Source organism: Dendrobates tinctorius, unplaced genomic scaffold (genome assembly GCF_039654945.1).
Source record: "Dendrobates tinctorius isolate UK_male_01 unplaced genomic scaffold, ASM3965494v1 ptg000134l, whole genome shotgun sequence".
Classification (NCBI taxonomy): domain Eukaryota; kingdom Metazoa; phylum Chordata; class Amphibia; order Anura; family Dendrobatidae; genus Dendrobates; species Dendrobates tinctorius.
In genome coordinates this window covers 10,753,468-10,778,614 of record NW_027361802.1, presented here as the reverse complement: position 1 = coordinate 10,778,614, position 25,147 = coordinate 10,753,468, and the positions used below count along the sequence as shown (strand labels likewise).

The 25,147-nt window shown below is 46.9% G+C and overlaps 1 protein-coding gene across 4 annotated transcripts in view; it reads right to left on the bottom strand.

Annotated features, from left to right (window-relative positions):
• The window catches only part of SMC5 (structural maintenance of chromosomes 5), a 344,009-nt gene that overhangs the window by 266,407 nt on the left and 52,455 nt on the right, over positions 1-25,147 (bottom strand). For 2 of the 4 annotated variants that reach the window (XM_073543723.1, XM_073543724.1), the window contains exon 6: positions 6,381-6,521. The exons of the other annotated variants lie outside the window; for them this stretch is intronic. In XM_073543723.1, the coding sequence (XP_073399824.1) occupies positions 6,381-6,521 (141 nt within the window). The remainder of the gene's footprint in view (positions 1-6,380; positions 6,522-25,147) is intronic. 4 annotated transcript variants of the gene reach the window in all.

Below are 25,147 nucleotides of genomic sequence, written 5' to 3'. Positions count from 1 at the left end.
TGATATTCTAATTTAGTGAGAAGCACTTGTATGTCATGCCGAATGTGTTCACATACTGAGATGGGAGTAGTGCCTGAAAGCCGGATTACTTACCATTAATGGTCTTTTAATGAGTCCACGACAGCATCCACTGGAGGTATCGGATCCGCCCCATCTGGAACAGGAAACCCTACAGGAAGATAAAAGGGGCGGTCCGCCTTTCCTCCTCAGTTTTGCATTTCAGAGTACCAGGAGGACCGCCAAGGATTAGGCAATGTCTTTGCATCTCTAAACTTCACTTATTCATTTTTAGCAGATAAACTTTATTATCGATATCTTTAGCAGGGAGGGAAGTGAGCGGGTGCTGTCGTGGACTCATTAAAAGAGCATTACCAGTAAGTAATCCGGCTTTTTACCCTTCGCCACGACAGCACCCACTGGAGAGATTCCAGAGACTATCACCTGGGTGGGACCACCGTGCCAAGGACAGTCCTGCCAAAGCTTAGGTCAGAAGTAGATGAAAGGTCAAGTCTATAGTTCTATAGTGATTATAGAAGGTGTTGACCAAATTGCTGCCTTACATATGGTTTCAATTGGAACGTCTCCCATCTCGGCCCAGGAGGTTGCCATTGCTCTAGTGGAATGTGCTCTGATGCTCTCCGGAGGATCTTCATTTTTCGCGGAGTAGGCTAAGCGAATAGCATCCCTGATCCATCGGGAAATGGTGCTCTTCGTGACTCCGTACCCTTTTTTACAGCCCTGAAAAGATATGAACAGAGCACTACACTGCCTCCAGCTCCTGGACCTCTCAATATACTTTAGGACAGTTCTTCTAACATCCAAAGTGTGGAATTTCCGCTCCTCTGGAGTGGAGGGAGCTTCAAAAAAGGTTGGGAGAAGTTATCTCTTGAGATCTATGGAATTTTGTTGATACCTTAGGCAAGTATGAGGGGTCTGGTTTTAATATCAACCTATCTTGGTATACCTGAAAAAAGGGTGGATCTATGGATAGGGCCTGGATATCACCCACTCTCCTAGCAGATGTCAGTGCTACTAATAGGGCCATCTTGAGTGACAAGTATTTGAGGGATATCGTGTCTATTGGCTCAAAGGGTTCTTCTGTCAGGGCGTCTACGACCAGATTTAAGTCCCATGCAGGGATTGTAGGTATGTGAACTGGAGCTATCCGTTCGCAAGCTGTAATAAATTGTGAAATCCACTTATTTCCTGCTATATTATGGCCGTACAGTTCCCCTAATGCGGACACCTGGACTTTCAGTGTGTTTATTGCCAGGTCCAAGCCCTTCCCTCTCTGTAGAAATTCTAAGATAGGAACTATCTGGACTTCTGTGGTATGAGGCGCTGTATGAAACTGCAGGAATTTTTTCCATATCCTTGTATAAATCTGGGTAGTGGACTGCTTCCTGCTCTGTAGGAGCGTAGCAATTAGTGTTTCAGAAAACCCTCTTGATCTTAGTAGCTGCCTTTCAAATTCCACGCCGTCAAGTGTAAGACTGAGTTCACACGTGGCTTTTTTTCGTGTTTCCGCGGCGGTTTTAACCGCGCAATTTTGCCGTTAAAACGCGAAAAATAAGCATCCCATGCATTCCTATGGGATTCCGCAATGCTGTGCTAATGCTGCAGCTTTTACCGCGGCGAAATCGCTTTGCGGTAAAAAACGCAGCATGCTCATTAATTTCGCGAAATCGCGGCGATCCCGCACCCATAGGAATGCATTGTTCTGCTTACTTTCCGCATGTGGCTGTGCACACCATGCAAAAAATAAGCAGAACATTTGCGGATGGTACCCACGGTCCGGAGGAGAGGAGACTGTCCTCCCGGCTGTGGGTACAATATCCCTGTAAAAAATAGAATTTAAAATAAAAAATATTGTTATTCTCACCTTCCGACGTCCCGCGCAGCCTTCCCGCCTCTCTCCACGCTCCCGATCCCAGTAAGCCTTAGTGAGCGATGACGTCCGTTCTCGCGGGATCGCGAAGTCTAGCGGCCATTCGCGCGACGTCATCGTGAATGACTGCAAGACGTCACGATCCCACGAGAACAGACGTCATTGCGGTAATTGTCGCAAAGGATTACTGGGACCGGGAGCGTGGAGAGAGGCGGGAAGGCTGCACGGGACGTCGGAAGGTGAGAATAACAATTTTTTTTACTATTATTTTTTACATTCTTTTACTATTGAGGCCGCATAGGCGGCCTCAATAGTAAAGAGTTGGTCACACTCGTCAAACACTATGTTTGACAAGTGTGACCAACCTGTCAATCAGTACTCCAAGCGATGCTCCAGATCGCTTGGAAAACGCTAGCAATTTTGCTAGTTTTTCCGCGGGATAATCGCGGGAATTTAAAATGCGATTTTCCCGCAGAATGGAATTCCGGAATTCTCGCGGTAATTTCCACTACGTGTGAATCCAGCCTAAGCTGTCCACTTGGGGGTGGAAAAAAGGGCCTTGGGAGAGTAGATTGGGAATCGAAGGGAGGACCCAAGGATCTGTCACCGACATAATTCGTAGCCATGAGAACCACGGTCTCTTGGGCCAGAATGGTGCTATCAAAATCACTCTCGCCTTGTCCTCTCTGATCTTCCGAATGACCTGTGGCAGGAGAATTATCGGAGGGACGGCATATGCCAGGTTGAACTTCCATGAGGCCTGGAGGGCATCCAGTATGTCTGGGTGATCTGACGGAGACAGGGAAGCAAACACCTTTATCTGTCTGTTCTCTTTTGTGGCAAAGAGGTCCACCTGAGGTTGCCCCCATAAGGCTACTATGTCCTTGAAGAATTGGCGATTGAGGCACCACTCCCCTTGCCGAAGTGTGTGTCTGCTTAAGAAGTCTACCTCTTGGTTGTTCTCTCGCCTGATATGAAGAGCCGAGAGGGACAACAAATAACTTTCGGCTAAGTTTAATATTCTTGCCGCAGAAGACATCAGAGTCTCTGATCGAGTACCTCCCTGTCTGTTTATGTAGGCCACTGTAGTGGTGTTGTCCGACAAGATCCTGACATGTTTCTGTTGGAGCTGCGGAAGAAAATGGTGTAGAGCATAATATACCACCGTCAGTTCTTTCAAATTAGACGAGTATCCCCATTCATCTCTATTCCACCTTCCTTGACAAAAGCTACTCCCCATATGGGCTCCCCAGCCGTGGGGGCTAGCATCCGTGGTTAGAATACAAGATGGTACTATAACCCATGGGACTCCTGAGGATAGATGGTTATCATCTAGCCACCATTCTAGAGAAGTCAAGACCTCCTGTGATAAGGTTATCTTGCTCTCGAGGTGACCACCATGTCGCCTGTCCTCTCTGAGGATCTGATGCTGAAACGTGCGGATATGATAATGGGCCCACCAGACTGCCGGGGCACAAGAACTGAGCGACCCCAATAGCGACATTGCCCCTCTCAGAGACATGCGTGGTCTACTTATGGCTGCCTCTACTTTCACTTTTGTGAGTGCAATCTTTACCTGAGGGAGTAGACATCTCTGGGTTGTGGAGTCTAACTGGAACCCTAAGAACATCTGAAGGGAATGTGGAACGAGTCTGGACTTCTGGACATTGATGATCCAGCCTAGATCCTGCAAAGATAAGATCGCGTCAGCGACACGTCTGGTACACTGGGTGACCGAGTTCCCAATAATTAGGAAGTCATCTAGCTAAGGCACAATTAGAGTATCTTTTTGACGAAGATAGGCCATCACCTCTGCCATCACCTTGGTGAAGATTCTTGGTGCTGTAGAGAGGCCGAAGGGCATGGCTGTATACTGAAAATGACGGATCTTGCCTTCGAATTCCACCGCGACCCTTAGGTACTTTTGGTATCTATCATGAATAGGAAGATGATAGTAAGCATCCTTCAAGTCAATCCCCGCCATTACACAGTTTGGAAAGAGAAGCTTTATGGTGGATCTGATTGATTCCATCTTAAACTTATAATTTTTTATAAACGTATTAAGCTTCCTTAAATTTATAATTGTCTTAAACGTACCATCTGGTTTGGAAATTAAAAATAAAAGAGAGTAGAATCCTCTACCTTCCTGTCCCTCTGGGACCTCTACTAAAACCCCCTTGGATAGTAGGCTCCGAATTTCTTCTTCGAGGGCCTTTTGTTGAACTATAGAGTTTAGGCGGGTTATGATAAAGAAATCATAAGGGGTTTGAAGGAATTCTATTTTCATTTAATAATACTTAGAATCCATGGGCTCAAAGTTATTTGTTCCCATTTTGAACACAAAAATTTTAATCTACCCCCTACTGGTGGGTCTAATTCTTTAATATTTATTTTCCTTCCGGAATGTTGAACCCCTGAACATGCTACCCTTTTGCTTTTCCTCCTTTGTGGGCCATCTATTTGATCTATCCGCTTGTCTCCATCTTCCAAACGGTCGCCTTTTAAAGGTTCTCCTGTAGAAAGGGATAGAAGAATCAGGGAAGGCCTTCTTCCTTTCTTTTGCTTTGGCGAGTATGTCGTCTAGGGCTTTCCCAAAGAGAAACTCACCCTCGCACGGGGTTGCGCAAATCTTAGATTTTGATTGCGTGTCCCCCTTCCAGCTCTTCATCCACAGTGCCCGCCTGGCGTTGTTTACAAGAGCCGCCGATCTCGCTGCCAGCCTCAGAGTGTCTGCCGATGCATCGGCCATGAAGGCTACTGCCCCTCTGATTAGTGGAATAGCGGCCCGTAGTTTTTCTCTCGACACTTTCTGCTCGATTTTTTGATCTAATTGGTCCAACCATACAAGCATAGATCTGGCGGTGCATGTGCTGGCTACTGCTGGCTTAAAAATTCCCGTGGTAGACTCCCAAGACCTTTTCAATGATGACTCCGCCTTACGGTCTAGCGGGTCTGCCAACAAGCCTGCGTCCTCTACCGGAATAGTAGACTGATTCGAGGTAGAGGCTACAACAGCATCAACATTTGGCACTTTGGTCCATTTTAATAGCTCATCATCGCTAAATGGATATTTTCTCTTTGAGGCCGATGGGAGAAAACTTCTTTGATCGTGTTTTTCCCACTCTCTCTTTATTAGGGCCTTAACTGCCGGTATTACGGGGAACGCTCTCCTTTTCTTTTCTGCCAACCCCGCAAACATTATTTCTTGTGCGGTTTGGGCACCCCTTGCTTCCTCACACCCCATAGTGTTCCTCACGGATTTGACTAGGTAATCCACACTATCCAGGGGAAAACATGACCGTCCCTCCATGTCTGATGATTATGACGAGGATGTGAGTGAGGAATCGGAGATTAACCCCTGTTCTTCCTGACTCTGAGCTGAGGGTCACCTGTTTTTTGCTCCTAGCCTCTGAGGGAGTACTGGCACGGGTGATAGCCTGTATTTCCTCCCTAATTAAGGCTCGAATGTCCTTTGAGGATACTGCCGACCCTTGCCTAGTCTCTCTGGGGCACTGTTTACAGAGCTTTTTGGGGTAGGAGTCAGGGAGAGGTTCAGCGCATAAAGCGCATTCTTTATGCTTGGATTTTTGTTTTTTCTTCACCTGGAGAGGGGAGACATGGCGAAAGGAGAGAGGGGTCAGCTTAGTAGGCAGAGTATATACATTGCACACTCACCCAGTGAAGCTTTATATTACCGGATCAGATGGCTGAGATCCCGTCCTAGGTCTTGACTCTCCCACGTCGCTCCTGTGGGCGGTGTCTGTCCTGGTGGTGCGGTCCATGGAAGAGCTGCCCCCCGCAGAGTCTCCTGCTGGAGCGTGCACTTCTGTTGGGGACGACATGGTTCCTGCAGCTCAGCTGCGGCGCTTGTTTAAATAGATTGCTCCCTCCTTTTTTTTTTTTCTGCCCCCGGAAGTCGCTCCTCCTCCCCGGGTTCCCGCACATGCGCCGTTGCGCTCCTCAGCCATCCTGCCCCGGAAGTTCATTCATTACTTCCGGGGCTCAGGAGGCTCTGCGCCGGCCGGCTACCGCTCCTGTATGCGGCCCGCGCTTCTCCCCACGCTGCCGCCACCGCTGCTCTCTTTTTTTTTTTTCCTTCGCGCCACTGGCGCACTTACCGCTCCCTGCAGCGGCGGCTCCTGCGTTTGGTGCCCCTGGCGCGCTCCTAGGTGAGACCGGGTGACCCCTCCCGGACCCGGTCATCACCTCTCAGCCATCAGACGAGGGGGGAGCCGTCTAACGGAGTCTCCCCCGACGCTGCTTCCAGATCGCAGCCCCTGCCGTTCACATGGACACTGCGCAGGCGGTGTGCAAATCCAGGTACGTCTTCCTGAAGGATTAGTCCTGAGGTTCCCTGGGAACAGGAAACCAAAACTGAGGAGGAAAGGCGGACCGCCCCTTTTATCTTCCTGTAGGGTTTCCTGTTCCAGATGGGGTGGATCAGATACCTCCAGTGGGTGCTGTCGTGGCGAAGGGTAAAAAGTAAACTTACCACCCAAGGGCGTTTCCTTTCCAGCATCTCTATTTTATCAAGGTGACGCTTCTTAACATAGTATCTTTCAACATCTTGCTTGTATCTTTCATTTCCTTGCTTTAGTTTCTCCAAAAATTCTTCTTTGGTTTTACATGAATCCTGAAAGATCAGAACATGTCAAGATCAGAACATGTCAAATGGCACTAATGTAATGAGCAGGGACCAGAACAAGCCATCATATCATTTGTCTGTAACATTTTTAATTATGAGGCCTAGTAAATGTATCAGAAAGAAAAAGTTATTTTATATTGGTGGAGCTCCAGCAGCTCCACCAACAAATTCAATGCTGTCCTCCACTAGACTGTGGGTGTACCACTAGGAGGTAGGGGTTAAAACAAAGATTTCAGTGAGGGGTTTTGTTTGCTTACAATGATTGTTTTAGCACCAGTAGCTTATCATTCCTGTAACTAGCTGGTTGCTGAAGGTATCAGAACTGCTGGACCAAGTAATATATGAGACACATGGTTAGATTAAGCTTCTATTTGCCTACATTACACTGCACTCAGATAAGGCAGCAAAAACCTGCTGAAACATTCCCTTTAAGTGCTAAATATTTTAAATTGCCAATATCCCCACAAGGCAGATGCAAAATTCATATAAAAACAAAGATGTTTTAATCTACTCTCCAGCCCCTAATACATCATGTGTCTAGGTGAATATGAAAAATTTGGTGAAAAGTTTTGTTTAAAATACTTAATACCAGACTGGGGCTGCCCTCTTTATTTAATACAAGCGCGGGCACCAATAGACTGGGGAGTTTTCTAAATATAAGTTACTTAAAGAAGTTTGTAGAATACTACCCCAAAAGAAGCCTAACTTTCTAGCAAAAGTCTGGTCTGAAATTCCGGGTTGTTGGATCCCAATGTGCAGAGCAGGTTCATACAACAGCCCCTCTTCCTGTGAAAGCTTGATATCTTGTGCACAAACCCAGGACTGCAGCATTGTTTACTAAGGGGGGGATGAACAGTAACCTCTCTAAGGATGTTATGGTTCGTCAACACTTATTGAACAATCTGGCAACACAGGGCTAGTGGAAAGAACTAGTTCTTGCACTTTCACTGCAAGGGGGGGACGTGAAAGGTCTGGGATTCTGCTCTGCCATAACTCAGAGTTTCATGCCTTATCAGTGCATGGCAATTGGGCTCTTCTGGGGGACATTGGGGTGGATAAGTATTTTAACGCCTTTACCCCCAAGGGTGGCTTGAATGTTAATGACGAGGCCAATTTTTACAATTATGACCACTTTCCCTCTATGAGGTAATAAGGCTAGTTTCACATTTGCATTTGGAGGCGCAGCGGACACTCGCCGTGAAGCTCCGCCCCCTGCCGCGCCTCATCCGGTCAGCTCCGCCTAGGAGCGCATGCCGCTGCATACCCTATCTCTAGCATTGGGTATGCAGGCCGTGCACAGGTATGCTTTTGCCGCCGCATGCGTCCTTTTGGAGCTGAGCGGAGGAGGCGCGGCAGGGGGCGGAGCTTCACGGCGAGCGCCCACTGCGCCTCCAAATGCAAATGTGAAGCCAGCCTAACTCTGGAACGCTTGCATGGATCCACGTGATTCTGACACTGCTTTCTCGTGACAACTTGTACTTCATCATGACAGTGGTAAAATTTCTTTGATATGACTTGCGTTTAATTGTGAATTAAACGGAAATGTGGTGAAAATTTTCAAAATTTCGCAATTTTCCTACTTTGAATTTTCATGCCCTTAAAACAGAGGAATATCACACAAAATAGTTAATAAATAAAATCTCTCATATGTCTACTTTGCATCAGAACAATTTTGGAATCAAAATTTTTTTTGTTAGGAAGTTATAAGGGTTAAAAGTTAAACATCGATTTCTCATTTTTACAACACCATTTTTTTTTTTTTTTTTAGGGACCACATCACATTTGAAGTCACTTTGAGGGGTCTATGTGATAGAAAATACCCAAAAGTGACAACATTATAAAAACTATGAACACTGCACCCCTCAATGTACTCAAAATCACATTCAAAAAGTTTATTAACCCCTCTGGTGCGTCACAGGAATTTTTGGATTGTTTTAAATAAACATTTAACTTTTTTCCATAAAAAATTTACTTCAGATCCAATTTGTTTTACTTTACCAAGGGTAACAGGAGAAATTGAACCACAAAAGTTGTTGTACAATGTGTCCTGAGTACGCTAATACCCCATATATGCAGGTAAACCACTGTTTGTGCGCATGACAGAGCTCGGAAGGGAAGGAGCATCATTTGACTTTTCAATGCAAAATTGGCTAGAATTGAGATTGGACGCCCTGTCGCATTTGGAGAGCCCCTGATGTGCCTAAACAGTGGAAGCCCCCCACAAGTGACACCATTTTGGAAAGAAGACCCACTAAGGAACTTATCTAGATGTGTGGTGAGCACTTTGAACCCCCAAGTGCTTCACAGAAGTTTATAATGTAGAGTCGTAAAAATTAAAAAAAAAACATTTTTTCACAAAAAAAGATCTTTTCGCCCCCAATTTTTTATTTTCCCAGGGGTAACAGGAGAAATTGAACCCCCAAAAGTTATTGTGCAATTTGTCCTGAGTATGCAGATACCCAATATATGCCGGTAAACCACTGTTTGGACACATGGCAGAGCTTGGAAGGGAAGAAGCACCGTTTGACTTTTTCAACGCAGAATTGGCTGGAATTGAGATCAGACGCATGCCGGGTTAAGAGAGCCCCTGATGTGCCTAAACAGTGGAAACCCCCCAATTCTAACTCCATCCCAACTGTAACTATAACCCTAACCACAAACCTAACCCCAACACACCCCTAACACTAATTCTTTTTTTTATTCAATAGTTTTTTATTAAGGATTTTTGAAAATAACAGGTATAACAAAGGGGGGGGGGTAGATAAACAGGTTCATCATAAGTACAATAAAGCGTACAGTATTGATACATTGAAAAATAATATAAAAAAAAAATACACTGAAGTAATGAACCAGGGAATGAGAGAGGATAAACTGAAAATGTTGAAACTTTCCTCTCGGCTGGGGTAAGGGAAAGAACAGGGACATCAAAACAGTAAGTTAACAAAGGGGAAAAAAAAAAAAAAAAAAAATTATATATATATATATATATATATATATATATATATATATATATATATATATATATATATATATATATATATATATATATATATAGGTATACTCTCCAAGTGTAAAAATCTATAGGAATCCACCAAGTAAATTGGCTAATTCAAAACTCCACAGACTATCAGATCGTTTCCCTCAATGGTGGAAGGTGTACTTGCTATACATAGATTTGTTAAATACAGAATAATTTTTTTACGTCAGGCCACGCGCTCCATCTTTGTTGAGTTTTATCCTTTTTAGAAATGTCCCATGATAGAATTAGTTCATGTGAATAGAATGAGTCCATTCTCCGCCAAATGTCATCCAGTGATGGGATTGATTGTGATTTCCAATTGGAGGCGAGGGCTTGTCTTGCGGCAGTAAGTACAAAAGAACAGAGACATCTATTAGCATAAGGAAGATCAGTGATGCCTATGTTTAATAAAGCTAATGCAGGGCTCATTGGAACTGCGCATCCAGTACAAGCTGATAGTATCTGAAATATATCATCCCAAAAGGGTTTTAATTTACAACAAGACCACCAAGAGAGTAAAAGCGTGCCTATTTCGCCACAGTTTTTTCAACAAAGAGGGGAATTTCCTTGAAAGAAAACAGGATTTTTGGGTTGCTTACCGTAAAATCTGTTTCTCGGAGCCTTCATTAGGGGACACAGAGACCTTGGGTGTATGCTGCTGCCACTAGGAGGCTGACACTATGCACAAAAAAAGTTAGCTCCTCCTCCGCAGTGTACACCCCACCGACCGGCAGAGAATTCCTCAGTTAGTGAGAAAGCAGTAGGAGAAGTAACAGAATAGGTTGACAACATAAACAACTCAACTGTAACCATTCAACCAAAGTAAGAACAGGAGCTGTAAAACATGGGAGGGTGCTGTGTCCCCCAATGAAGGCTCCGAGAAACAGATTTTACGGTAAGCAACCCAAAAATCCTGTTTTCTCGTTCGCCTTATTGGGGGACACAGAGACCTTGGGACGTCCCAAAGCAGTCCCTGGGGTGGGAAACAAACTTCCATCAGGCCAGCGGACTCACCACCGCTGCCTGCAGAATCCGTCTACCTAGGCTGGAGTCCGCCGAAGCGTAGGTGTGGACTCTGTAGAATTTCACAAACGTGTGAACCGATGACCATGTTGCAGCTTTGCAAAGCTGCAGTGCGGAAGCTCTGTGGCGCACCGCCCAGGAGGCACCCACTGCTCGAGTAGAGTGGGCCCTGATACTCGGAGGGGCTCCGCGACGCTTAACACGGTAGGCTTCCAGGATAGCCGATCTGATCCAGCGAGCAATGGTGGCTTTTGACGCCGGGTGACCTTTCCGCGCTCCATCAGGGATAATGAAAAGAGACTCTGTCTTTCGCAGGGAAGTCGTCCTAGACAGATAGACTCTTACCGCCCTAACCAGGTCCAGCTTGTTCAAGGACCGCTCTCGGGGATGAGTTGGATTCGGACAAAGGGACGGTAGCACGATATCCTCGTTGAGGTGAAACGAGGACACAACCTTCGGAAGAAACGAGGGCGGAGGCCGCAGAACTACCTTATCCTGGTGGAGAACCAGAAAGGGAGAGCGGCACGAAAGAGCTGCCAATTCCGACACGCGCCGGACGGAGGTGATGGCCACCAGAAAGGCTACCTTCCAAGAAAGGAGAGAAAGGGAAATATCCCTGAGGGGTTCAAAGGGCGGACCTTGCAGAACCTCAAGAACCAGATTAAGATCCCATGGATCCACGGGCGCCCGGTACGGCGGGACCGTGTGAGCCACGCCCTGAAGAAAGGTCTTAACCTGAGGACGGGAAGCCAACGTTTTCTGAAACAGAATGGACAGCACCGAAACTTGACCCTTCAGGGAACTGAGGGCAAGCCCCGCATCCAATCCTGCCTGAAGAAACGCTAGGACTGAAGGGAGCGAAAAGGACATGGGCGCGACGTCATTGGTCTCACACCAAGTGAAATAGGCCTTCCAAGTACGGTAGTAAATCTTGGAAGATGATGGCTTTCTGGCTCGGATCATGGTCTGAATTACGTGGTCGGAAAATCCTGCTCGTTTCAGAACCTCGGTCTCAACAGCCACGCCGTTAAATTGAGCGGCCGAGAATTGGGGTGGCAAATCGGACCCCGAGACAGCAGATCTGTTCTGTCTGGAAGCTTCCAGGGGGCGTCCGCGAGAAGGTTGACAATGTCCGCGAACCAAGACCTTCTGGGCCAATTCGGGGCGATGAGAATGACCGGAAGTCCTTCTGCCTTGATCTTCTTCAACAGCTTGGGAAGAAGAGGCAGAGGAGGGAACAGGTAGGGAAGTTCGAACTGGGACCAAGGAACGGCCAGGGCGTCGGCGCCCACTGCCAGAGGGTCCCGAGACCTGGACACGAATTGTGGGACTTTCCTGTTGAGGCGAGACGCCATGAGGTCTACATCCGGGGTTCCCCACCGAAGGCAGACAGATGAAACACTTCCGGATGTAGGGACCATTCTCCCGCCGCGAGACCCTCGCGGCTGAGAAAATCGGCGGCCCAGTTGTCTACGCCGGGAATGTGAACCGCGGAAATTGTCGGAACGGAAACCTCCGCCCAACGAAGAATCTTGGACACCTCCGCCAGGGCTGAAACACTCCGTGTTCCCCCTTGGCGGTTGACATACGCCACCGTTGTGGCGTTGTCTGTCTGAATCCGTACCGGCAGTCCCTTGAGGAGCCTTTCCCAGTGGACCAGAGCAAGATGGATCGCTCGAATCTCCAGAACGTTGATTGGTAGCGCTGATTCCCGATCCGACCATCGACCCTGAACAGTGTGGTTGCGGAACACAGCACCCCAACCGAGGAGACTGGCATCTGTGGTTACTATCTGCCAGTGAATGGGAAGGAAGGATCGACCCGATAGAATGAGAGGTGACGACAACCACCAGTTGAGAGACCGCTTGATCCGGTAAGAAAGATGGACAGGGCGATCCAGGGACCGAGGCGACCTGTTCCACTTCGACAGAATGGCCTGCTGGAGAGGCCTGGCGTGAAATTGGGCAAAGGGAACTGCCTCTATCGCTACGACCATCTTTCCCAGGACCCTCATGGCTGTACGGAGGGATGGGAATCGCGAGGTCTGCAGCGATCGTACTTCCTGCTGCAGAGAGAGAATCTTTTCTTGTGGGAGAAAGACCCTTGACCGACGAGTGTCGAACAGAAGACCTAGAAAGACCAGGCGTTGGGTAGGAACCAGACAGGACTTTTTCCTGTTGACGATCCACCCGAAATTGGAAAGAGTGTCCAGGACGATTGACAAACTTTGGTGAGCCTGTTGGAATGAGGGAGCCTTGATCAGAATATCGTCTAGGTACGGGAAAAGAACGAGGCCTCTGACTCTCAACAAAGCCATCAACGCAGCCATGATCTTCGTGAAGACTCTGGGAGCGGTGGCAAGACCGAAGGGCAGTGCGACAAACTGGTAGTGGTGCTGTCGAATCGCAAAGCGCAGGAACTTTTGATGTCCGGAGAAAATTGGAACATGTAAATAGGCATCTTGGATGTCTATTGAGCACATGAACTCCTGCTCCTCCATGGAGGCGATGACCGAGCGAAGCGACTCCATGCGGAAGTGGCGAAGGCGGACCCTCTTGTTGAGCAGCTTGAGATCCAAGATGGGTCGAACTGCGCCGTCTTTTTTCGGCACTACAAACAGGTTCGAGTAGAACCCCGTGAAGCGCTCCGATTCGGGAACGGGCACAATCACCCCGGAACTGAGGAGAGCAGCGATAGCTGTAGAGAACCCCGGGATCAAGGCTGGATCCTTTGGAGGCCGGGATTCGAAGAAACGATCCCGTGGGAGAGAGACGAACTCTATCTTGTATCCTGAGGATACGACCTCCCTGACCCAGGCGTCCTCCACGGCGGCCAGCCAAACGTCCCTGAAGGAAAGAAGTCGACCTCCCAATTGGAAAGGCCCCTCGCGTGCCCGATGATAGTCATGCTGAAGTAGACCGTCCAGATCTAGATCTGAACGGTCTGCCCTGGGAGGAGTGGGGTCGCCAGGAAGGAGTGGGTCTGAAGGAAACTTTCTTTCTCTCCTGGCGAGCCTGCGGTCTCTGTTGGCTGGAGGAGTTGTCCGCCGTATTGAAACGGCGGAAAGTCCGAAAGGGTCGAAACTGACGCCTTAGTGGGGGTCTGCGAGGCTTGGACTGAGGGAGGAGTGAACTCGTGCCTCCGGTGGCATCCTTAATAATCTAGTCCAATTGGGACCCAAAGAGGCGCACCCCCTGAAAGGGCAGGTTAGTGAGGGACTTTTTTGAAGACAAGTCCGCTTGCCATGCCTTTAGCCAAATTGTACGTCGAATTGCAATAACGTTGCTTGACGCCTGAACTGCACAGGATGCAGCATCCAAGGAAGCGGAGAGAAGATAGTCCCCAGCATGGGAGATCTGATTGGCGAGATTGGCCAAATACTCCGGTTGCGCCTTATCTAAGATGCCCTGCCGAAGGTCGTCTGCCCACGTGGTTATGGTCTTTGCTGTCCAGGATGAAGCAAAGATTGGACACACCGCCGCTGAAGCCGCTTCAAAGGCAGACTTCGCCAGGGATTCTACAATCCTGTCATTAGAATCCTTTAGGGACGCCACGCCTGAAAGCGGGAGAACCGTGTTATTGGATAGCCTGGACACGGGCGGATCGACCGAGGGAGAGGCCGACCAGTTGTCCGTGAGCTCTTTAGCAAATGGGTAGAGTATGCCAAGACGTTTTCCTCTTTGAAAGCGTCTGGTCGGATCCTCTCTTTCCTTGGTAAAAATTTTCCCAAACTGGGAATGGAAAGGAAAAACCCTGGAGGGAGTTTCTGCCCGTCTGAACGAAACCTCCTGATCTGAGGATTTCGCAGGGGAGTCAGCAATATCGAAGGTATGATGGATCGCAGCAATGAGGTCCTGCACTGTGACCTTCATGCTTGCATCCTGGTCTGAATCCAGCTCTAAAATCCCCTCAGATGACCTGTCCGAAAGCGCTTCCCCTGACTCGGGAGAGGAGGCCCGAGAGGGAGGCTGGTGAGAAGGGCTATGCGGTGAGATGGGACTAGGAGAGGATTCCGGCTGGGAATCTTGCCTGGGTCTTTTGCGACTACCGCTGGCTGATTCAGATGGAACAATTTGGGACCTGCTTGGCCCTGCTGAAGAGTCCAGGGGCAACTTATCAAGAACGGCCACCAGGGACTGAGACACCCTGGTGAGGTCTGCCACTGATTGAGATAGCGAGGAGGACCAGCCAGGCATGGGGGGCTCACTCTCACCTGGGGCCGAAGATGGCTCCTGGACGGCGTCAGGCTGAATTGGATTGCTACAATCCAGGCAGAGGGGAGTGGACTGGCCTGAGGGAAGTTTGCGATTGCACGAAGAACATGCAAAGTACTTGACTAAAGTGCAGGGGGGGGGCGGTAGAGCGGGTACGATCAGACTTAGACATAGTGAAAAGCTGAGGTAATGCCGGAAGGTTGGGGGACAGAGGGCGGAGAAGGGTAGTCTGCAGTGCAGAGCTACTCACGGTCCGGTGTCCCCAGAAGCGATGCTCTGCGACCTGTCAGTGGATGCAGGTCAGAGCGAAATCCGGCCGACAGCCCTCCTGACAAAAAACCAGCTGGAGAAGATGATGTCCAGTGAGGAGTTGGTGCCCGGCTAACAGGCTGGGAAAATGGCGCCGTCCTGAGAAAAAGCGCGCCTTAGGAGGCCTGTCCGAAAGCGCTTCCCCTGACTCGGGGGGAGGAAGGGCGGAGCACCACGCAGGGTTAATGATTCACCGCCCTCTAGCCAATGACAGGCTGGGCAGGTGAAGGACAGGCGGTGGGAGGGCCTGGGAAGAGCGGGAGAGAAGCCCGCTTAGAAGAAAGGGGCGGGGGGCGTGGCCGCGACGCAGCGGTAGGCCCGAACTGAAGCCGGGGCCTAAATTAGTTGCGGCGGCCGCCTGTCAGCAGGGGGTCGGCGCGGAGGTCCGAAAAAGAGGGACGCCGCAGACGCAAGTCGCTCCCAATAGGGAAAAAAAAAAAAACCCTGTGCTCCCTGTCCCCAGAAAGGGGGGGGGGGGATGCCCGGCAACATTGAGCTGCCTATAGCCTTGTGGCGACAGCGAGCGACCGCAGCGCCTACAACCGGGGTCCCCTGTGCCATTGAAGAGGTGACCGTCGGGAATGGGCAGCCAGGAAAATAAATATGAAGCCGGGGCCTAATACTCACCCATCCACGATCCATTACCTGTCTGAAGAAGTCTTTGCGTCTCATCCAACCGACAGGCTCTGGTAGGCGAGTGGGAGGGAGACTGGCGACAAGGACCCCTGGAGTCGCTGGCACGTCTTGGTGTCGGCGTCCGTCTGGCTGGTCCTGCCGCGGAGAACTGCAAGGATACGGGGTGGCCGTACACGCCGTACTTGCAGACTCCATATGGGAGTACAGATGTGACTTTTCACTCTGTATCCCTCCGTAGAACCTTAAAAGGAACGACGCACGACGAGGTAGATATGGGTCTAATAAAAGACCCGTGTCCACCTCCTACTGACACTAAGCTAAACTGAGGAATTCTCTGCCGGTCGGTGGGGTGTACACTGCGGAGGAGGAGCTAACTTTTTTTGTGCATAGTGTCAGCCTCCTAGTGGCAGCAGCATACACCCAAGGTCTCTGTGTCCCCCAATAAGGCGAACGAGAAATGGGCTATACGATTAGGGGGGAGGTACCAGCGAAGTTGAATTATTTTTGCAATTTCCATGTGGTTAATACACGATGAGCTTTTAAGGGGCCAGGATATAATTACCATTGTTCTTGGGTAAAGGAAGTGCCTAGGTCATTTTCCCATTTGACCATGTATTGAAGCTTATCATTTGTGGGAGAGTTAAGATAATTATAGGCGACTGAGACCCCTCTAGAAAATCCTTTTTTCCCCAGGATAAAATGTTGGATTGAAGACGGGGCTACTTGGGAAAAAATTGCTGGATGAGTAGATAGGAAACTTTTCAATTGGACATAGGAGAAATAAAAATTACCAGGGAGTCGGTATGATGATCTTAGATCCTCAAAAGTTTTGAGGAAGACTCCTGAAAGTATGGCTTGCAAATTAGGCACACCATAATCATCCCAGCGATGGAATTGGGAAAAAGGGACCACCAAATCAAAGCTTTTAAATGAGACATATTTCAATTGGATGTGTATAAGCTTTCTAGAGATCAACTCTTTCCACATTTTGAGGGCGTGTTCCATCACGGGAAGCAAGCAAGACTGTGATCCCGGGTGTAAGAACTCCGCCTCCATCATTAGTCTAGTAGAGTGGAGTTTGGTGTTGGATTTTTCTATTTGCACCCAAGAGTTTTTGGATGTAGTATCCCACCAATCTTTAAGGGCATCAATCAGGCATGACTTATAAAAAAGATGGATATTAGGCAGTCCCAAACCTCCCTCTCCCGTCTTATAAAATAGCAAAGAACTCTGAAATTAAGATTTTTTACCACCCCAAATGAAGCGGAGTAGCAGGGACTGGATCTCATCCAGCAATTTTCTAGGTATGGGTAGTGGGATACATCTTAAAATGTATAAAATTTTTGGCAAAAATATCATCTTACAAGTCTGCATGCGTGCCATCCATGAGATTTCTAGGGCGCTTATTCTATTTAATTCAGGCTTAATGGAACCCTAACACTAATTCTAAATTTAGCCCCAACCCTAATGGGAAAATAGAAATAAATAAATTTTATTACTGTATTTTTCGCTTTATAAGACGCTCCGGATTATAAGACGCACCCCAAATTTTGAGGAGAAAAATAGGAAAAAACTTTTTTTTAATGGTGGTGCTTCTTATAATCCAGGCGTCTTATTGCTTACCACTCTGTCCCCTGGTACTGTCGCCCACTCTGTCCCCGGGGTGCTGTCGCCCACTCTGTCCCCGGGGTGCTGTCGCCCACTCTGCCTCCCGGGGTGCTGTCGCCCACTCTGTACCTGGTGCTGCCGCCACGCTGAGTCCCTCGGGAGCTGCCGCCACTGCGCTGTGTTCCCCGGTGCCTGCCGCCGCCGGGCTCTGTCCCGTGCTGCGTGGGGGGCTCTGCCGTTCCATCCATGCCTGTGCGGTGGATTGCTTCTTGGAAAATGGCCGCCGCGCAAGCGCAGATGGAGATCTCGGCACTGTACTCTCGGGAGAGATGAGATTTCAGCGCTGAAATCTCATCTCCCGAGATTTCAATGCCGAGATCTCCATCTGCGCTTTCGCGGCGGCCATTTTCCAGGAAGCAATCCACCGCACAGGCATGGATGGAACGACAGAGCCCGGCGGCGGCAGGCACCGGGGGACACAGCGCAGCGGCGGCAGCACCCGAGGGACCCAGCGCAGCGGCGGCAGCACCCGAGGGACCCAGCGCAGCGGCGGCAGCACCCGAGGGACCCAGCGCAGCGGCGGCAGCACCCGAGGGACCCAGCGCAGCGGCGGCAGCACCCGAGGGACCCAGCGCTGTGGCACAATAAAAGGTACATTTGCATTGTAAGACGCACCCCTATTTTCCCCCCAAATTTGGGGGGAAAAAAAGTGTGTCTTACAAAGCGAAAAATACGGTACTTTTCCCTAACTAAGGGGTGATAACGGGGGGGCTTGATTTACTATTTATAGCGGGTTTTTATGTCTGGCAGCTGTCACACACTAAAAGGTGCTTTTTATTGCAAAAACATTTTTTTGCATCACCAGAGAGCAATAATTTTTCCATATTTCGGTCCACAGAGTCATGTGAGGTCTTGTTTCTTGCAAGATGAGATGACTTTTTTTGGTACCAATTTTCGGGCACATGACATTTTTTAATCGCTTTTTATTCCGATTTGTGGGAGGCAGAATTAACAAAAACCAGCAATTCATGAATTTCTTTTGGGGGGCGTTTATACCGTTCCGCGTGTGGTAAAATTGAAAAAAGCAGTTTTATTCTTGGGGTCAGTATGACGACAACGATACCTCTCTTATATAATTTTATTATGTTCTGGCGCTTTTATACAATAAAAGCTATTTTATATAAAATATAATTATTTTTGTATCGCTTTAGGCTGAGTTCACACGTGGCGTTTTTTCGCGTTTCCGCGGCGGTTTTAACCGCACGATTTTGCCGCGAAAAATAAGCATCCCATGCATTCCTATGGGATTCCGCAATGCTGTGTTAATGCTACGGTTTTTATCGCGAAGCGATTTCGCCGCGGTAAAAACCGCAGCATGCTCATTAATTTTGCGGAATCGCGGCGATCCCGCACCCATAGGAATGCATTGTTCCGCTTACTTCCCGCATGTGGCTGTGCACACCATGCGGAAAGTAAGCAGAACAATTGCGGATGGTACCCACGGGCCGGAGGAGAGGAGACTGTCCTCCGGGCTGTGGGTACCATATCCCTGTAAAAAATAGAATTTAAAATAAAAAATATTGTTATTCTTACCTTCCGGCGTCCCGCGCAGCCTTCCCGCTTCTCTCCACGCTCTCGTTCCCAGTAATCCTTTGCGAAAATGCCCGCGATGTCGTCCGTTCTCGCGGGATCGCAAAGTCTCGCGGTCATTCGCGAGACGTCGCGATCCCGCGAGAACAGACGTCATCGCGGGCATTTTCGCAAAGGATTACTGGGAACGGCTGCGCGGGACATCAGAAGGTAAGAATACACCATTTTTTATTTTTTTTTACATTTTATCTTTTACTACTGATGCTGCATAGGCGGCCTCAGTAGTAAAAAGTTGGTCACACTTGTCAAACACTATGTTTGACGAGTGTGACCAACCTGTCAATCAGTTCTCCAAGCGATGCTACAGATCGCTTGGAAAACGCTAGCATTTTGCAAGCTAAATACGCTTGCAAAATGCTAGTTTTTCCGCGGGATAATCGCGGGAATTTAAAATGCGATTTTCCCGCGGAATGGAATTCCGGAATTCTCGCGGAAATTTCCGCATGAGTTCTGGTACGTGTGAACGTAGCCTTATTCTTAGAGCTATAACTTTTTTATTTTTCCGGTGATGGAGCTATATGGCGGCTTGTTTTTTGCGGAAAAAGATGACGTTTTCAGAGGTACCAAGTTTATTTATATCGATCTTTTTGAACGCGTGTTATTCCACTTTTTATTTGGCAGTATGATAAAGCATTTTTTTTTGCCTTTTTTTAATGGTGCTCACTAAAGGGGTTAACTAGTCGTTATAGATGCAGCAATACTAAATATGTGTACTTTTATTGTTTAGATTTTTTTATTCAAATATTGATTTAGGCTATGGGCCCACGTAGCGTTTTAAAACGCACAATGAAAACCGGACTCCTTCCCAGAAATTGCGCGTTTTTTTCCGCGCAATTTCACCGCGATTCTGTTCGCGATTTTGCGGCAATTTTCTCAAGCACTTTCCAAGCGATTTGAAGCATCGCTTGGAAAGTGATTGACAGGTTGGTCACACTCGTCAAACATAGTGTTTGACAAGTGTGACCAGCTTTTTACTATTGAGGCCGCCTATGCGGCCTCAATAGTAAAAGATAAAACGTTAAAAATGATAAAAAAATAAAAAAATCGGGGTATATTTACCTTCCGACGTCCCGCATTGCCATCCCGGGCCTCAGCGTTCCAAGTAACGCCTTGCGAGAGCTGTGAGGATGTTGGTCTCGCGTTACTATAGTGATCTCGCGAGACCACTAGAGTCACGCGAGACTACGTCATCACAGGACCTTGCCGCAAGGCATTACTGGGAACGGTGAGGCCCGGGAATGCAACGCGGGACGTCGGAAGGTAAATATAACCCGATTTTTTATTTTTTATTCTTTTTTCTACAGGGGTATGGTACCCAGGGCCTGGAGGACAGTCTCCTCTCCTCCACCCCGTGGGTACCAACCGCACATGAGACGCTTAACTTCCCGCATGGTGGGCATAGCTACATGCAGGAAGTAAGCGATTCTCATGCATTCCTATGGGTGCGGAATCGCGGCAATTCTTTGCGATTCCGCACAAAAGAATGATCATGCTGCGATTTTTTCCGTGATGCGGTTCCGCCGCTGAAAAAAGCGCAGCATTAGCACAGCATGTGCGGAATGCCATAGGAATGCATGGGGTGCATTCTGTACACGATTTTTAAACGTTTTCGCCGCGTTTTCATGCCGAAAATCGCGGCAAAAACGCTTAAAAATCGCATCGTGGGCACACAGCCTTAAATGATTAAAAAAATAAATATTTATTTTTAATATATTTACATTTTTGTCTTTATTTCATTCTTACTTTTACACTTTATCCCACTATGGGACACTCATTTTGTGCAGGATGATCGCTTCTGTAGCATGCACATCTGCATGCTATAGAAGCTGTCAGCGCTAAATGGATTTCACACTCTGAGATACTTCGTGATCATCAGTGCGCATGACAGGAAGTCTCAGGTCTGGCGACCCGGATGTCATTATGATGACATCAGGTCTCCATGGCAGCGATCGGAACCACGCGTCATGCCGCGGGGTCTCCGATCCAAAGGCAGAGGGGCTGTCAGGAAGGATGGGAGATTTTGAAAAGTGAGATTCTCAAAGCATAATCATTAACAATTCCGAAAAGAAGGAAGAATAGGAAGCATTTAAGGAAACCAGGATGGATGAAGACAGAATTTAAACGCATGCTAAAAAGGAAGAAAGAAATGTTTATCAAATGGAAAGAGGGAGGCATATCTAAAGAAGAATATAATGCTACCTGCAGGGGACACAACATATTAGCTAAAGCGGACAATGAATTGCAGGCGATGTCAAAAGCAATGAAAAAGGATTTTGGGGATATGTCAAAAGTAAAAGAAAAGTCAAAGATGCTATAGGATTTTTACAAGATGAAAATGATGAAATGGTAAGAAAGGATGTTGAGAAGGCCGAACTTAAATTCCTATTTTGCATCTGTTTTCTCTCAGAAAGGAAATGTAACATCAATTGATCTTCACTGTCCTATTAAAGAAATAGAAAAATCCAGGCTATCTAAAAACAGAAAAATAGTGAGGGAATACTTAGCTAACATAAATGAATTCAAGTCTCCAGGTCTAGATGAATTACACCCCAGAGTACTTAAGAAGATTGCAGAAGAAATTTTTGAACCACTCTCCATAACCTTTGAAAATTCTGGGAGAACAGAAGTCCCAGAAGACTGGAGAAGAGCAAATGTTGTTCCCATCTTCAAAAAGGGGAAGAAGGTGGGAACTATAGGCCGGTGAGTCTGACTTCTATACCAGGAAAGATCTTTGAACAAATTATTAAACAACATGTATGTAGTACCTGGATAAGAATGAAGTGATTAAACAGAGTCAGCATGGGTTTGTAACTAATAAGTCATGTCAGACTAACTTAATTTCCTTTTATGACAGAATCACTGATTGGGTGGATCAGTGAAATGCTGTAGATATAGTATATCTTGACTTCAGCAAAGCATTTGACAAAGTATCTCACACCACCCTTATTGAAAAAATGACTAAGTATGGAATGGACAAGGCAACTGTAAGGTAGATTCATAACTGGCTTAGTGATCGGACCCAAAGAGTAGTTGTAAATGGCTGCACATTCAGTTGGAAGAATGTCTCAAGTGGGGTACCACAGGGCTCTGTTCTGGGCACTGTATTGTTCAACATCTTTATCAATGATTTAGATGAAGGAATCGAAGGTACACTGATTATATTTGCTGATGACACAAAGTTAGGAGGGATAGCTAATACTAGAGAAGAGAGAGGATTCAAAAAGATATAAATAAACTGGAGCAGTGGGCAGCAACTAACAGAATGGTTTTTAACAGGGAAAAATGCAAAGTACTACATCTGGGCAATAAAAATGAAAAAAGCATATACAGAATGGGAGGAATAGGGCTAAGCAACAGTACATGTGAAAAAGACTTGGGTATACTAATAGATTATAAACTAAACATGAGACGACATTGTGAAGCAGCAGCAAAAAAGGCAAATGCAATTCTGGGATGTATTAACAGAAGCATACATTCTAGACCACGTGAAGTCATTATTGCCCTCTACTCCTCTTTGGTCAGACTTCATCTGGAATACTGTGTCCAGTTTTGGGCACCACATTTTAAAAAAAAGACCAACAAACTGGAGCAAGTTCAGAGAAGAGCAACTAGAATGGTGACTGGTCTGCAAACCATGTCCTATGAGGAACGGTTATAGGATTTGGGAATATTTTGCTTACAAAAAAGAAGACTGAGTGGAGACTTAATAGCGGTCTACAAATATCTCAAGGACTGTCACATTGTAGAAGGCTCATCTTTATTCTCATTTGCACAAGGAAAGGCTAGAAGCAATGGGATGAAACTGAATGGGAGGAGACACAGATTAGACGTTATGTTTAATCTGGTTTTTATTGAAAAGAAATTTAGAACAATCAAGTAACAAAGGATTCAACAACATAACGATCACTGAGTACAAAAAGAAATCTTTTACAACTGTATATCAAGACCTGTAGCCAACAAGTCCCGAAATAGAGTTTTCAGGTCAAAAGTCATTTCCAATCAAGTCCAGCAAAATCAAAGAGAAAAAAAAATCCATGGCGGATGTAGGAATCCCCTATCCATGGAGACTGTATGACCTTTGACAATACATATGACGTATCGGCCGAAAAGGAGTGACACAAACAAGAGGTCACTCTAAATAATAATGGTGTAAACACGGAGGGAAAGAATGAGATGAATAAGAGGAATAAGGGGGAAGGGGAGGAGAGGAGAGAGAAAGAAAAAAGGGGGGGAGGGGGAAGGAACCATGAAGTCTGATATAAAAGGGGGCAACTTGCACCCCATAATGACGTCCATCTAACCCGTATCGTTCGATCTATCTTCCTTATGGCTTAGAAAAGAGTAACTGAGAGTCCATATACAAAATCCAAGGACTCCAAACCTGCAGATATTTCTCCATTGAATCATTAACATCAGCGGACAATTCCTCCATACTTTGAAGGCTGGTCATCCCTTAACCCATTCAGACATATTCGGAGATTGGGAGGATTTCCAATGACTCAGGATCACAGTGCATGCAGCAGTTAAGCAGAATCTTAGGAGTCCCGTTTTCTGGAAGGAAGGCGATATGTAGCTCCAGCTGACCCACTTGAAGGTCTTCTCTGTGTCAACCGAAAGTAAACACAATGGGAGTGATCTGGACCTCACCCGAGCCATCAGGAGAATTTTATACGATTATCTCTGGCCTCCCGGCCCTTGACAAACCCTACTTGATCTGTATGAATAACCCCGGGTAACAAAGGCGCCAACCTATTGGCCAGAGCCTTAGAAAATATTTTGATGTCCACATTAATCAAAGAGATGGGCCTATAATTGGAAATTAACAAATGATCCTTCCCAGGTTTTGGTAAAATGCTGATGTGGGCCTCCAGGGACTGGGGCACAAATGGGGATCCCTCTGACACAGAACTGAAGACTTTGTTAGGAAAGGGACAAGCTGCTCGCCAAATACCTTATAAAATTTTGGAGTGAACCCATCAGAGCCTGGGCTCTTTCCCACCGGATTTGATTTAATAATGGCAGCAATCTCTTACTCTGAAAAGTCCTCCTCCAGAGAGTCAGCAAGTTCAGGATGGACAGTTGGGAGGGCATTTTGTCTGATATAGTCGTTTATTTTGAGGTGAAAAGACGAAGCTGACATGTCCCTGAATTGGCCCTTAATATTACAGTTGTGGCCAAAAGTATTGACACCCCTGCAATTCTGTCAGATAATACTCAGCTTCTTCCTGAAAATGATTGCAAAAACACATTCTTTGGTATTATCTTCATTTAATTTGTCTTAAATGAAAAGACAAAAAGAATTGTCCTAAAGCCAAATTGGATATAATTCCACACCAAACATAAAAAAAGAGGGTGGACAAAAGTATTGGCACTGTTCGAAAAATCATGTGATGCTTCTCTAATTTATGTAATTAACAGCACCTGTAACTTACCTGTGGCACCTAACAGGTGTTGGCAATAACTAAATCACACTTGCAGCCAGCTGACATGGATTAAAGTTGACTCAACCTCTGTCCTGTGTCCTTGTGTGTACCACATTGAGCATGAAGAAAAGAAAGAAGACCAAAGAACTGTCTGAGGACTTGAGAAACCAAATTGTGAGGAAGCATGAGCAATCTCAAGGCTACAAGTCCATCTCCAAAGACCTGAATGTTCCTGTGTCTACCATGCGCAGTGTCATCAAGAAGTTTAAAGCCCATGGCACTGTGGCTAACCTCCCTAGATGTGGACGGAAAAGAAAAATTGACAAGAGATTTCAACGCAAGATTGTGCGGATGTTGGATAAAGAACCTCGACTAACATCCAAACAAGTTCAAGCTGCCCTGCAGTCCAAGGGTACAACAGTGTCAACCCGCACTATCCGTCGGCGTCTGAATGAAAAGGTACTGTATGGTAGGAGACCCAGGAAGACCCCACTTCTTACCCTGAGACATAAAAAAGCCAGGCTGGACTTTGCCAAAACTTACCTGAAAAAGCCTAAACCGTTTTGGAAGAATGTTCTCTGGTCAGATGAGTCAAAAGTAGAGCTTTTTGGGCAAAGGCATCAACATAGAGTTTACAGGAGAAAAAAAAAAAAAAAAAAAAAAAAAAAAAAAAAGAGTCATTCAAAGAAAAGAACACGGTCCCTACAGTCAAACATGGCGGAGGTTCCCTGA